Source organism: Crocodylus porosus, unplaced genomic scaffold, assembly GCF_001723895.1.
Source record: "Crocodylus porosus isolate Cpor-Errol unplaced genomic scaffold, CroPor_comp1, whole genome shotgun sequence".
In the NCBI taxonomy this organism is placed as follows: Eukaryota; Metazoa; Chordata; order Crocodylia; family Crocodylidae; genus Crocodylus; species Crocodylus porosus.
Window position 1 is genome coordinate 8,895,804 of NW_017728927.1, and position 15,541 is coordinate 8,911,344.

The window sequence follows — 15,541 nt, forward strand, 5'->3', positions numbered from 1 at the left end:
CGGAGCACGTGGAGACCAGCGCCGGAGCTGGCTGAGAGCCCAGCAACGTGCGGCCACCGCGGCACCGGCAGCACAGCGCGCCGGGCCCAGTCGACGAATAAGTGACGGAGCATCTTATCAGCACGATTAGAGAGGAGCCGGGGATGCGGGCCAGACCCGCGGGGCAGTTCAGGAGAGAGACCCCCCTCGGCCAAGTCAGCTGCAGGCCAGAGCCGCCGGAGCAGAGCATCCCCCCACCCACGACGCCTCCACGGGCAGCGCGGAGCCGAGGATGCTGCTGGGCTGTATGCCGTGCAAACCCACCGCTATATGGGCCCCTTGCAGGGTGACCCCCAGCCCTGCTCCCCTGAGCCGGCTAGCGTGCCCCGGTGCCCCCTCTCCCCGTAGCCACCCCCTAAACAATGGCCTCCCCCTAAGAGGGCTCTTCATCCTATTAAAGGCTGCTCATCCCTAGCAACCCTGTTGCTATGGCAAAGAGGATACGGAGGGGCTGCGTGCTGCTCTCCATGCAACCAGCGCCGGGGGCTGCCACGGCGATAAGCAGGCACGGGAGGAGACGGGGATCGGGGCCGTGCCCCCAGTCCAGCCCCATGCTGGAGGAGCTGGGGGGCGACTGGCAGAGCCCTGGGCTGCAAGGGGAGCACGGTGCCATGCGGCAGGTGTGCCCGGCGCTGGGCTGGTGATGTGCATGGCTCCTTGCTTTCCCCTGCACCCTGCCCCTCTCCGGCCACCCTCCCAGGCCTGCTCCCACGATCAAACCCCGCCAGCCCTCCCGGCCCAGCTCTTTGGCAAGCAACCGGCTCCCCTGGGCAGCAACGGTGCTTGCCTCCTGCTAGGTCACCCCAGATGAGGGCTTCCTTGCTCCCTCCGCAGCCTCTGCTCAGCTCCAGCCAGTCCTGGGACTGCCTGGGGTCACCGCTCTCAGCGCAGCCCACAGGACCGGCATCCGGCCCCTCGCCACAAGCAATAACATTTGTTCGTCTGGCAGATGCTAGATGAGCTCTGGGGCACAAAGTGCTTTCCTCTGGGCTGGGAGAGGAGCAGAGGCAGCTTGGGCTAAGCACCAGCTCCTCGCAGGTGCCAGCATCCCTTGGGGACGCAGCCCACTGGCCTGACCGTACACACCGGGGGCTCTGCCCTGTGCCAGCCCCAGCCCGGGATGGATGGTTTGTGCCACAGTATGAACCTCCCTGATAGGACTTTAATAACAGGGGCAGCAGGGACACTTCTCCACGGTGGCCTCATTCCTCTTCCTGCGCCAGCCGTGTTCTCACCTGCCTCGTCTGTCCTAGCTGCTGTCATAGAAAAGCTCCATTAGCAATGACAGGCGCAAGTTAGGACTTCCAGGGGCTCGAGACTGATGATTTCCCCCAGGCTGAGGGTGCCAGATCGCAGATCTCCTGCCAGATCGCAGCTCTTAGTGGGATTCAGCACTGAATCGAGACCAAGCTACTTCCCCCGGGTGCAAAGTGGGGGGAAGTTGCACTCCTCTCCCCCTCAACTCCCTTCTTCATGCAGTCAAGGAGAGCAGTCTCCTGCCCCTCTCCAGGCAGCATTCATAGCGAGGGCCCGCGAAACAGTCGGTGAGACGGGAGCAGCAAGACAGAGACAGGACGGGAGGTAAAAATGCCATGCCGCTTGCAGCAAGTGGAAGGGGTAGCTCTACCCCCGGCACACACTGCATTCCCCCACCCTCCTTTGATAGGCTGATACATCTTAAAAGCAACAACCCCAAAGAAAATCAGCCGGGCTTTCGGGTCACCCAGCAATTTGCAACCCTCCAGAGGATGTCGCCGGCACCCCAGATCTTCTCCAAGCCTCCTCCAGAGCCTTCCCGATTGTCCTGCTAATTCTCATCTTCCGTGACTCGAACGCAGCTGAGAAATGAAATGAGCCTTTCGGCTTGGACATCTCCAAAGGGCAAGCGAGGGAATGCCCGAGACGCCTCCCCTCCTTCGTGAGCCCGCGCTCACGGCACGTGTGATCATTGGATTGACTCTGGGTCATCGCCAACCGACTGGCCTGGAGGTTTAGCACCGCGATTCTCTCGTGGGCCGAGTCCAGACGCTAGGGGGAGGCAGCTGCCTCCAGAAAATAAACCGGGACCCCTTGCATGGCAAGAGGCTGCAGGGCCTTAAACATTCAGAGCCAAGCCAACCAGAAGTGAATAAGCTCGACCTGGGTTTGCTTCTTTCCCAGCCCCGAGGAAGGCAGCCCTGCCCCAAAGCTGATCTTACACCTATACCGTTGCTCCCATAAAATCACATGACCAACAAAAACCCTTAACTGACACCAGAACCGGCTGTTTATCACCCAAAAAAGGGGCTTGCTTTGCAAACGTGCTGAGGGACAGCGATTGCCTTCAGTCAATGGGAGCTGAAAGCAAAGCGACTTGCTTCGCCGCCTCTTTAGAGAGAAGACCTTTCGAAGCGCCAGCAAGGTGGATCCCGGGAGAGCCAGTGCCCTGTCCTGCACGTCAGGTCTCCAGGGTGTAGCCGTAGTGGTCTAGAGGTAAAAGGAATCAGAACTGGTGGCAGAGGTGAAATCTTTTATTAAACCGCCTGGATTTTTGCAAGAAAGAATTTTTTTTGCAAAAATCCAGTTGGTCTAATAAAAGATACCACCTCTACCATGAGTCCTGATTCCTGGTCTGCCATTGCTTTCCTACCTGAGCCTCCCCAGGACAGGGTCTGAAACGAAATTCAAGTGTCATGGGGTCAGGAAGGGCTTTTGTGGGTTTGTTAGAAAAGTTTGTATAGTCTCTTGTCCTTTAGGTTTCTAGAGGGGAGATTTTCAAAACCGCCTAGCTTTAGGTTCCTATTTTTAAGCACCTATCCAGGCCAAGCTATTTAAGTCTGCAAATTAACCCAGGGGAAGGTTCAGCACAAAATTATCTGATGAAATAAGGTTTTGTGGGGGGGTTTTGTGGGGGTGAGGGGAGGCTTTAAAGAACAATCAACTTTTCCTTCACTTGCTTTTCTGGTTAAAAATCCTTTTGCCTCTTTGCTTCCAGCTGGGATCGCCTCTGGTTTATTCCCAGCCAAATCCATTTTAAAGAACACGACAGTTGTCCCACTAAGTGCATTTAGCCTGCAAAAGCCAGACAAAAAAATGACCCGCAGAAACTTCAGCTTCACAGAGTCACAGGAGCAACTAATCCAATCCAACCCCCGCAGCGGTTCTTGACTGGAGGCACCCCTGGAAAATGCCAGCTCTTCGTTTGCACTTGCACAGCTTTTGACACTGCGGATTCCTACTCGACATCTCCGGGTTTATTTTGTGAATCGTGTTTGTGCCCCTCACCGTGCTAAACTTGCGAGGGACGCCACAGCGCTCATTAAAGGATCTCAAGGCAACCTAGTTAACAAGCACAGACGAGGAGGGTGGGAAGAGACCTCGGGAGGTCGCATCCAGTCCAACCCCTGCTCCAAGTAGGACCAGCCCCAACTACATCATCCCAGCCAAGGCTTTGTCTAGCCGGGTCTTCAAAACCTCCAAGGATGGAGATCCCACCACCTCTCTAGGCAGCCTGCTCCAGTGTTTCACCACCCTCCTAGTGAGAAAGTTTTTCCTAAACTTCCCTTGCTGCAACCTGAGCCCATTGCTCCTTCTGTCATCTGCCCCCACTGAGACCAGCCCAGCTCCATCCCCTTTGCAGCCCCCCTGCAGGGAGTTGGAGGATGCTATTCAATCCCCCTTAGACCCATGCCTGCTCTTAAAACCTCTCATGAAAGACTCGCCAGCAGCAGCAGCCCGCCCAGCCCCGCGCACAGATCTGGGAGCGCATGCCCCCCATGCCCCCCCGGGGCGCGTGCAATGGCGGGAACCGCTCCCCCTCTCCCCCCATGCCTCGCTGATGAGCAGCTCAAGCACCTGCCCCAGCCCCACTCCCTCCTTTACCACTGGGGCCTCAATGTGCCCCCCCGCCCCTTCCCTCCCGCCTGGTAACAGTAACACTAAAAACAAGGGAAAAAATATAACGAGCTGAAACCCCAAGACGGAAGGAGTATGCTCGTTTAAAAAGGTTGAAAACCCCTGCTGTAATGCATGATCTGGGTCCTTTTGATCCTATTTGGTATGCACAGAGCAACGCTTTTCCTGCAGCCGTACTGCATCATGTAAGCAAATTCTCTCCCTTCTCACTGCTCGGGAAGATCTGTAGTTTGTAGAGCCACCTTCTGACCACAAACCAGGTAAGGTCTGAAATGGGTGAAGCTAGACCAGCCAGTTTCTCACACGATTGCTCCTCCCTCCAAGTCAAACCTGCTTTTTTCACACCACCTGATGGCAGGTGCACCATTGCCATACTTTGAACACCCTGCAGTTTCAATGCTTGAACTGGCCAGGACAAATCCAGTATCCTCCTATTACAAAGGCACCCAGAGACTAAAGGCCTCGTCTGCAGCAGAGCAGAAGTCTCCCACGTTGCAAGTGAGCGCCCTAACCAACCCGCGACCGTCCTTGCTGACCACGGCCAGGAAGCGCTGGCGTTGCTCCTAGCAGGGCCTCAGACCCCTCTCCGGAGTAAGCTCAGTTTTTCAAGAGTCCTCAACTTCTGCAGCTCCCGTCTATGCTAAAAATAATGCAAAGTTACCGTTGCGCCAACACAGCTCCGAAGCTGCAGACCCCAGAATGAAGTAGAGGCAGGGCCACCCTCCACTGCAGCTACGGCATCCTGTCTGAACACAGCTGCTCCCTCATCCGATTACAAGCCCTGTTCAGGTTACGAGCATTAATTAACCAGCTGTAACCAGGATGCACAGCTAGGTAAAAGCCTTGACCTGACCAAGATGCTCCCTGGTGATGAACACAGCTAGCTTTCCACCTTCTCCGCCAAGCTTTCCACGTGCAACTGGATTCCTCGGCTCGGTTCACTATCCGGGCACCGATTGCTACCAGCCGAGTCAAGTTCTGTGGAGCAGCACCGTTATCAAGGCCATGATGTGAACCAGCGATGGCTGAAAGCCAACGGCTCCCAGTCTTCTGGCCCCGAGGGCCAGATGGGCAGTGGGGGGTGGGTCTACAAACCCAATCCTGCGCCCACCTACCCAATCCAGCTGTGCACTGGCCTGATGTGGCCGGCGTATTGGATCCAACCATGCCCTGGCATAATCTGGCATGCAGGGCCACATTCTCTGACCCACAGGTTCAGAAATGTGGCAGTGAAGGAACAGCGATTCACACTGCCATCGCTCTCCTGCTGCCAAATTGCAGGGATCTCTGCAAGCCAAATGACATGGCTTCACAGGTCGGATCTGGCCTGGGGGCCAAGGGTTGAGCACCCCATCCTAGGCAGGCGCCTGGAGACATCACAGTGGCTCCATGCCGCGTCTCCACAACATTGGAGATAACATCCTGACAACTCATGATTCTCCTCCATAGATGGGACCAAAATCCTCTGCGGGCACCACTCTCCCCTGAAGCCAGGGCAGATCCTTAGTTGCTTGAGACAGAAAGGCAAAAGCAACATCACAAATTGTCCCTTCATTAAGTGAGAAGAGTTGATTTGGATAAAAATAATTATCCTGTAATCTTTAAGAGTCTTTAAGGGACGGCAGCTTATGCCACGAAAGAGGCGGCGTCGCAAACCCGTTACTAGAGCAGTGAAGGGGAAGACCCAGGCTTGCATTCATTACAGCCTGCCGGCTGAGGCTTTCTGTACAGTCTCGGGCCATCTCTTCTGCAGTGGGAGGCTCACCTCAGAGCTGCTTCCCACATTCCCGTGCCAGTGACTTTAGAGGAAAAAAGCTACTGTCACACAATGATCATCACTGCAGTTGTAGTTGTCCAGACAAGCCACGAAGGAACTGGAGAACGGCACGGCTTTTACACTCCTCTTCCCAGACGCGAACCGTCCTGTATGCACATTTCCAATCTCCCTATCAGTTTACAACGTACCACTGTGACCTTTGCAAACTATTCTGTTGGGTGACTGCCAATCCCCTGATTGATCACTGGAGGCTGGCAATTAATGGGTAATTGGCAGGGAATTTTAAAACACCAAAGGGAATGGGGACGGGGTATTTACATTCATTGAAATTCCAAGTCCCAGCAATTAGTGCTGGCAATCGATTGAGAGCCAGGCCTCCAGAGCCGGGACGGTAAGAACCACCTATGACACAGGGTGGTTAAGTTATCTAGCATCTCTGGGGCTGAAATCAACCCGCTATGTTTATCAAATCAAGGGATTTCCCTGCATTCAAAGATGTGAAGGAAAGAGATTATCTGAAAGGTTTAGAGCAGGAAGCTACACATCAATATAAACAATAAACAATAAACAGAAATGGAGAAATATAAATGGAGCTGATTTGCTGCTTTAAAATGCAGATTGCAAATCACTGCAAAAGTCTCCTATTGCATTAGCTCAGGGGGCCAACCTACAGCATGTGACACAAGCAGCACAGGCAACCTCTACATGCAGGACACAGAAGATTGGGAAGGATGCAGGCAGCCCTGTGGCAACCAGGGCAAGAAACAGAGAGCAGAGCAGCAAATCAGGCAGGGAGCAAAGAGGAGGAAACAAAGTGGAGCAGCAGATTGGGCAGGGGAGCACAGCGCAGGAAAGCTGGGCAGAGGAAGGGGATTGGAGGTTAAATCGGGGAGCGCTAACTTGTGGCACACCTGCCCAAAGGGTTTCAGGGGTGGTGGTTGTAGCCGTGTCGGTCTAAGAAATTAGGCAGACGAGGTTCTTTGAGTAAATCCAAACTCTTTTATTAGATCGACTAAAATAGTTGGGAAAATTCTTCTTTGCAAGCTCTTACTCCATTAGCCCGTGCTGGCCAAAGCCATTTCCCCGAGTTCAGTAGATATCTACATACAATTAATACACCGGAGGCAGCGACACACTGGCTCCGAATCTAAAATTAAGGACAACAACAAAAGGGAATTGAAGTGCTCAGAAGGAACGACAAGATTTAACGCTTTGCTTACTAAAGACTCCTTGAGCTCCATCATATTCTCCCATTGCCATCACAACACTTTGCGGGGGCAGATCTAATCCCGTTTTACAAATGAGGGAAAGAAAGCATGGAGCAAAAGCAACTTGCAGACGGACGCAGAGAAGACCGGTGACGGACACGGATGAAACTGCCCGTCCAGCGCCTTCTGCATTCAATCCGGTGGCCCCTAGGAGAGCCTTTGTCTCACAACAAAGAGCAATAAAGCTCCTTTCTTCTTTACAACTGCCACATTTCCGAGGCCATCTTAAGCAAAATGCAAAGACAGGAAAGAGTCTGAGCTGCATTCCTAGGGCCCGGCACGTGATGAGAAACCAAGAGAAGGAAACAGCAACAAAAAAAGTCTCAGGAGGGGAAAATTGGCCAGAGGTAGGATTATGAATAGGCACAGAAGACTCGCTCTGCACAGAAGCAGAAGGTATGTGACAAAATGTTCAGTTGTAAGAGAACAAGAAGCACCAAAACCAAAGGATATCTGGACCACCATCCTGGGGAGCAGATGGTTTTCTTCACTGGTTCACGTCAGGCGCAGAGAGAGAAGCAAAATGATTCACCAAGAGGTGACCAGAAGCAGCCACATCCTCCAGGGAAAGGGAAGTGTCGACAGCGATGGATTTGCTAAGTGCTCATGTCTACGGGCACAAGCCACTGCGGCTTCCAATGGCCCAATAACCCACAAGATGCTGCAATGGGGAACGATGTTTCTCTTCCCACCCCAGCATCTTTCCAAGAAGCCGTTTGCCAAGCTCCGCCCCAGCAGTTTTTGACATTAGCAGATTAGGTATTTGATTACTGATCGGTCCAATTAGCAGCAAACAGCGACTACAGGAAGCGTGGAGTATTTCCCAAGAAGGAGCTCTTGAAATAACCTGATAACCAAGTACACTTCAATTCAGACCATCCAGAATTAGAAACTGAAATCACTACCCGACTGGAGGCAAGCTCATTGCTAAGAGATCTGCTAGGCCACTTGAATTAAGGTCACCGGCAGGACAATGCCGACACAGCAAACAGGCCGAGTGCAGCAAGATTGCAGAAATGGGGGCCGGGGTCTCAAAGTGAATTGCAGAGCTTTTGATAATCTCTGACAAGCAGCAGCTTCCCATCTTCAAAAAATCTCCCTTGGCTGCTTGCCCGTTCCCTCCGTGCAACCTTGAAGATGCTGCACAGACTCGTGTTCTCACCTTTATCTATATTTATTCTAGTCTAACATCTTTGAAACCAGACATTGTATCATCCTGTTTAGTCACACATGCTGCATATACAGTCCAGGCATGGGAATATTTGGGAAATGGGTGTGAGCTCATAACACCACCCTAAGCACTGATGCTTAACGAGGACATTTCTAGGCTTAGTATCCACTCGGGTTTGCCAGTCTGAATTTTCCTTCAGACCGATGTCCAACCAACCCAGCACGCTGCCCGTTTCCAAAAACGCAGGGCCGTGCATGCCTGGGCCAGTCTTCCAGAGCAGCCAGCGCCGCCAGCGCCCGTTTTCAGGGAAGGGTCACCTTCAGACCCTTCTGAGAAAGATCCACATAGTCCCCTTAAGGGAAAAACTCCAGAATAACCTTGGACAGGGGGAAACAGCGCGTGTGCATGTGTCACGTCTCAAAACGTTCCCCCAGGCCCTACATCTGTGATAACAGGTGACCCTAAGCCAGGGTTTCCCCACACTTAGTTCAGGCCTCTTACGATCAAGTATCCCAGCCTGTTCTGACGTGACGGTTCAATTCCCCATCTGAAAACACTCCTGAAAAGACCGTTCAGGCAGGTGGACCTGGCAAGTACATCATTTTTACTGCATTGCTCAGGATGTGACCACATCTGAATTAACTGATTATTTCTAAAACAAAAAAACAAATGGGATCACTTTTCATAGTGTTTCTTTGTTCAGCCCAACAACTCCACGGCAAGTCAAACTCACGGTGGGAGAAGCTAAGATTTAGCTGGGAACCTGGGTTTTTACTGAGCGTTTTAAACGCCTGATCCAACCGCCTGGTTTCTATCAAGCACTGGATTGGCCCCGAAAATGACTGTACTTAAATGAGATATGAAGATGCTACACTTTGAATTCAGACAAGACGACAACTCGGGAATATAAGCAATACAATTTTTAATTCTGACCAGTCACCTACAAACCCCTTGTCTTTCCACTGTTCTGATGGCATTATTAAATATCATGTTTGTGACATAGCTAGGGAAAAAAATGACACAGAGATACAGAACATTATGATACAATAGTACAAATGATAAATTATTTATACAGTAAATAATGTCAATAGTCAGCACAAATTCATAAAAAGCAGCCTGCTCCCAGAATTATGAAAACAGTTTGGTAAATATTTAAATTGTAACACTTGTAAAGGAAGCAAGGTTTTGTGAGATTCTGCTGTGAAAAATAAACCGTATATTTCTCCACAATTTGTGCAATATTAATACATACAGTACACATTAGAAACCGTAACAGCAAAAGGGAAGATGGACAACGATAGCTGTCTTAGCTATGGGACTTCAAAAAGACTGTAAACAGCACGACCCACCATGAATTCCCTTGCCTATCCCCTCACCACGTTTTAGTTTCTACATAGTATAAAATGAATAAATAACTGAGTTTATTTTTTGGGATTAAAATTATACCAAGATGCTTTTACAAAATAATTAACACTTTAATCTTTGGTCAATTTGACCAGTAAGGCTATTTTGGGATATTAACATTTTCAAACAAAAGCACTTTCTAAGTTTGGGGGAGGGGGGGGGTTAGGAGGTTTGGAGAAAGGTCGGATAAGTAGACATGCTCCATCCAAAAAAGGGGGGAAACTTTTTTCTGGAAACATATGAAACTAGGACTATTCGGTGGATTTACAAAATTCAGGACGTAACTGAAGCTTTGATCAACTGCGGACGGGACCAACCTTTCACTGCTGTTTACCTGGTGCCACGAGTGTGCGCGGCACTTTACAGGGGCAGACACGTCTATCTCTAGTCAAGAAGTAGGTATTTACCAAACCAGCTATTGGTTCCGATTTCCTCCCCCCACCATGCCTCAACGCCCACTTCAGGTTGGGGATCAAGGTGGTTAAAAGTCCTTGGCCTAGTGCTATGAAACACCACGAGGTGTGCCTATCGCTGTTCAGACACCAAGAACCTGGTCGTGGTTTATTGTGCGGTATGTGTAAAAAGTAGTACGGCTCTTACAAAAAGTGGCTTGGTCAAAGCAACAGTTTGCCATTCAGCAGTTTCATTAAACTAGGGTCCATACGCTCCCTACCAGACCAACAGTTAATGTCCTATCAATCCGTGACGATGGCTCGCTACTCTGAGCCGCAGATGTTTTAAGAAGGATTTTAATGTTTACTCTCTCCCATTTCTATCCTGCCTCCTAAAGGGAAAGCCAAAAAATAGGAAGATACCTAACGTTTCTTGGAGGTTGTGATTAAAACGATCAGCTGAACTGATAATGCCCCAGTTAAACTTTGCTCACACAAGCAGGTGACGGACTAAAATCTGGGGAAAATATCAAATGACCTCACTCTATTGCTAAGTAAATTAAATTCGAAATAACATGGCATGATTCTTGCCCTAGCTGATGAATCCAAAAGCACTTTTTGCCCCCCCATCTGCTTAATATCACAGCTTGCCGAGTTTCTCCTCCTAGCAAGAATCACGCCTTTCTGGTCTACACTGATCAACAGCTTCAGAAGAAACTCATTTTCCCTACACTGAAAGGCAACATGAATGATTTTTTTTTTTAAAGACATAATGGGTGTGGACAGTATTTTTCCCTCCTGAATGAAGCAGTAGCACATTCACATTCTGCATCAAACTGGGAAATCCAGTAGTAACAAGGAGGAGAGAACACGCTGCGGAGAAATGTCCACACGTTTTACATTCTGGACGGTAACAGAGCTACCCCGACCAACAGAGCTAGGATCTGTGATTGTACCCTAGATTGGATCGTCGCTCGGCCTCCCCTGCCCCTGCCAAAGACACGCAATCCAGCCCCTTCCACACCGAGCAGCCCGTGCTTTTCTGTGTGGCACACTGCTAGGGGCTGGCACGATCGACGCAGCGTACAGATGCCGCCACGCGGAGTCCTGGCATGGATCTGTTTGGGCGGTTTCATCATCTGGGAAAGGCCACCGAGATGCACCAGTTGGTTTGCAGAGATGCTCCAAAGCAGCGACATGCTTTGGGACACCCCCTGAAACGGGCCCTTCGTGTCTGCGGGCACCGCACGTGAAAGCAGGGCTTCGGCCAGGTTGCCACCTTAGAGAAGGCCAGCTGCACACGCCAGTCACGTTACCCGAAACCTGAGCATGGTTCAGTGCTGATGAGCCCGAGTTAGAGGGTATAGTTCGGCTTACAATGAACAGCTGTAAATGGAATCAGTCATGATTATGGAGTGCACCTTTAGTTAGAGCGAACTGGGTGATGAAATTAATAAGTCATGTTCCTAAGTCAGAATTTCAAACATTTCACAAAGTGTTACCAGGAAAACCAATAGCCTCGTTCATGATCTTCCTGAAGGCTAAAGGTCTGCCTGTTGCGGTAATCATCACGTAAGAAGTGAATCAAGGGAAAAAGCAATGTTAGTGTTTTTTTAAACGCAGTCTTAAAATCACATGATGCTCAAATTCTTTAAAAAAAGTAATTAGTCACGAGACGTCATTTGTAATTTCCGCTATGAATTCTTAATTCTGAAAGAAAAATATTTTAGTGTTAATCTTCCCTTTTAAATTCTTTTTACAGAACAAAACAACAACAAAAAAAAAAGCTAAAACCATAAATAAGAGGGCATTAAAACCATAACAGTGACATCTGCCAATATCTTAATTTTTCAGCCAGACCTGATAAGTCTATCAAAACTAGACAGTTAAATAAGAACCACATTATAAAAATTAGCCAAAAAAAAGACTAATTAGGTCATTCTGCAAACTCAAAATATGAAACGGTACTAAAAAACAAAAATATGTGCAAAAGTATACCAGAGTAACTGCATATAGCAAGGTTAAGCCTGAATTAGTTTTAAAGCTTGCCCCGGTGAAACTGAATTCAAAGTTGTCCCACTGTATTTCTTTTAACTCACATTGTAAGTCAAATAAAAACAAAATACACACAACAACTTCCAAATGAAGTCACTACTGGACAAGCACAGAGCAGACCACTCATTCAGCACGAGTGCAGCATGCCACTCACAGAAAGTTCCTTAAGAGTCCTTAGATAGTAGTGTACAAATTCAACACCGCATACAACAGCACACTGTGTACGTGACAACTCGAGAATTTGCTTCAGATCTTTTCCTCCGGAGACAAGCCGCCTTTCTGTCAACCCTTCGCGAAGAAAGCAGTGCGGTTTTGTGTTGCAATGTTTAATGCAGGGAAAAACCAGCCTCCTGGGCCCTCCAAATCTCTCCTAGGAATAAGGACTATGGGTGAACCAACAGTCTAGAACTGTGTATAGTTATGTGCAAAGACATTCACTAGCACTCAGAGTCTCGTGTCTATCGTACAGGCAGAGGAAATGGCAGGTGCATGTCATAGTAATTTTAGGATCCAGCACATCATCTGACATCTACAAAATAGCAAATGGAGTTTAAAATGGCAGGTTCTCCCTAGAAAGTGTATTGAAATGATTAACAAAGCAACAAAATGGGCATAACCTAACTTTGGTGAAAAGTCTGAACATTTCATGTAATGCTCAACAAGCCAAAGTAAAGTACCATCTGTAGCAAAGACTAGCATTAGATTAACTGGTAAGTAGAGACAACTCTTCAAAGATCACAACTGTAAACTGCAAATCTACTTCCAAGTCCCTTATACACCGTTCAGTCCACACAGGCTTTGTTCATTTTGCTCCAAAGACTTCACCTGGAAACATTTTGAAAAGAGAGTTTCTTTGATTGGGTCTTTATAGGAGGAAAGGGTTAGTTGTATTTGTGGGCTGGGATGCCGATGGAGGGATTCCTGTACTGTGAAGAGGCTGGGTCATTGATCCTGCAATGCTCATGTTCATCCCCTGGCCCATTCTCGTTAGTGATGCCACGGTGCCCATCGCCGGGAGAGGCGCTATTCCCACAGCCACGGGTGCCATGGAAGACAGAGGTATTGGCTCCATGCTTATTGCTGGCACAGCACTAAAAGAAGGGCTGGTTCCCATCACAGGGCTCGCTCTCATTTGATTCAGAGTGAGGGGCTGAGGCTGATTCACTTGGAAGGGGTTGACTGGAGGTGGTGCAGCAGCTGCTCCTAGTTTTTGAGAGAGAAAAAGAGAGGAAAAAAACTGCAGCTTCACAGAAGTCAAGGCACTGGGGAATGCCCTATCCATTTCAGGTAGGAAACATGTATCCTTAACATCCTGGTACTCCCCACGCCCAAAGCACTCCTATGGAAGAGTGCCTATATGGTACCACTCACGTATATCAAGCCATTACATTTTCCTGTTGCACAAGCCCCTTGACTTCAGAAGAGCTGCACCTGTTCCCAGTATTATCTGCCCCACTCTACACATGAAATGTCAACAGGATGCTAAGGGGCAGTTTCTGCTTTTTGCAAGAGATTCTGTACAAACAGGTCCCACAAGCTACAACGTGGAGCATGCCCGAACACGACATTCAACTGAACTTTGTTTTTTTTTTTTTTTTAAAAGGGCACTTAAAAATAACTTGCAGATATCCGCTATCCCTTTACTGCACCCGGCCTACTGCAAATGGGTGTATTTACTTCTGGACTGCAACCACCCGGCTCCAAAAAGCTGCCCGAGTGTTTGGCTTGGGGATCCGACAAGAATGCGTAATGTAAACACGTTGCTTTCCGAATGACAGTCAAGTCAGGGAAAAAAGCAAACGAGAACTTTCCCAGCCTTCAAGTTTTTGAAGCGCTGCCAGCAGTGCACATTCCTTACACCGTATATGTTCTTACTTCTTCAGATGGCCCAGTGACCCCTTGTAAACTTCTTGTAGTAACTGCGAATGACAGATATGCAGACTTCCTGTTGCTGAAAACTGCCAGGTGGCTCATAATTACTGTTCACGCTTAAGTTTTCCCAAACCTTCTTAGGCTCTTGCTGTTTTCCACTATTAGAAAACAATTACCAACCTTGGAATAGACTAAAAACTGGTCAATATTTGTTACAGTGACTCATATGAAGACTCTGAATAAAGCATTTTTCCTCTGCTTGCGGCAGAGTCAGTTGGTGTTTTGGAAAATGTTGCCCTGCAGCTGTTTTTCATTTCACACAAGTTTATGTGAGCCACAGCAGACCATCCCGGCTGCTCCTCTCACATCCAGAGCTGAAATCCTTCAACACATGATTAGCTTGTTTGGACGGTCCTCACATACTTTTCATCCTAGGTGACTCAATCAAACCATACAATTTTTTCAGCTTCTGTGTACATCGCTATTCAGTACAGGTCCTCCTCCTCCGCAGTTTTTATTAGCACTGATTATCATTTTTAGCAATTATGTTCAGCTTTCAGGGGAAAAATGCATGCATGTATGACTACCAAAGGTTTCATCCCAGGAGCTGCAAGGAACCTGCAATGGGCTCCTCCTGAGCCTGACGGTTTATTCAAGGATCAGGTCTTATGATATTAAACTAAGAAGAGATACAGGGCATGTCTACACATGCAAATATTGCTGGATGGGCTTGCTCCAGAGTAAACCCACCTTGGGCAGGCATCTATACATGGATGCATCTGGGAGCAGATTTGCTCCCACCCTGCTCTGGCCCCCTGCAGCAGCCAGGAGGAGCTCTAGACCATCTCCTGGCAAGGACTGAGATTGCTCCCTGCCCCCAGGAGCTCCTTGCTACTGGGGCAGGCACAATGTCCCCCTGCCCCAAAGGCAGGGAGCTCCTGGTCCCAGCACCCTGATCAAGGGCAGGGAGTTTGGAAGAAGCTGCAGGGGGAGGGGCAGGTCTCAGCCCCCTGCCCTGTAGCAGGCCCCTAGGTGGGTAGGGATCCCCCCACAGCTCTTGCCAAGGCCCATGCCTCAATTGGGGAATAAGGCTGGGAAAAAGCTGCAGGGCTGGGGCCTGCCCCAGACTGGAATAGTTCCAGGCCAGCTCCGTGCTATGCAGGAAAGTCTGCTCGTGCAGCCCAGAGCTGGCTGGGTACTGTTCAAAACAGAACAGTACCCAACCAGGTCCAGACTGCACATGCAGACTTGGCTGCACAGCATGAGGTTGGCCAGGAACTGTCCTGGTCTGAGGCAGGTCCCAGCCAGCTCCAGGCTGGGTGGGGAACTCTCCCCATGCAAGGAGCTCCAGACTACGAAGCGGAGCTGGGGCCAGGAGTTCCCTGCTGCCGAGACAGGGGGCATTGTCCCTGTACAGGCTCCGGCAGGGTGTCCCTGCTGCCCAGCTGACTGGAAGCAAATCTGCTCTTGGTTGGCCGTCTACACATGCCTCACTGTGCAGTAATTACTAGGCAGTTAGTTTGCTACTTGCATTTGCAGGTAGCAAATTAACTGCCCAACAGAGCAAATTATTGTGCAGTAAAGGTCTGCACGTGCAGACAGTGACACTTACTATGCAGTAATTTGCTTTACTGTGCAGTAAAGCGTCTCATGTAGATTCCCCCACAGA

General features: G+C 49.5%; 1 protein-coding gene across 4 annotated transcripts in view; it reads right to left on the reverse strand.

Moving 5' to 3' along the window:
- Positions 1 to 9,054: 9,054 nt before the first annotated feature.
- Positions 9,055 to 15,541, reverse strand: part of EPN2 (epsin 2) — a 57,773-nt gene continuing 51,286 nt past the window's right edge. For all 4 annotated transcript variants that reach the window (XM_019541906.1, XM_019541909.1, XM_019541908.1 and 1 more), the window contains one exon: positions 9,055 to 13,203. In XM_019541906.1, coding sequence (XP_019397451.1) covers positions 12,866 to 13,203 — 338 coding nt within the window. In that variant the 3' untranslated portion in view covers positions 9,055 to 12,865. The remainder of the gene's footprint in view (positions 13,204 to 15,541) is intronic.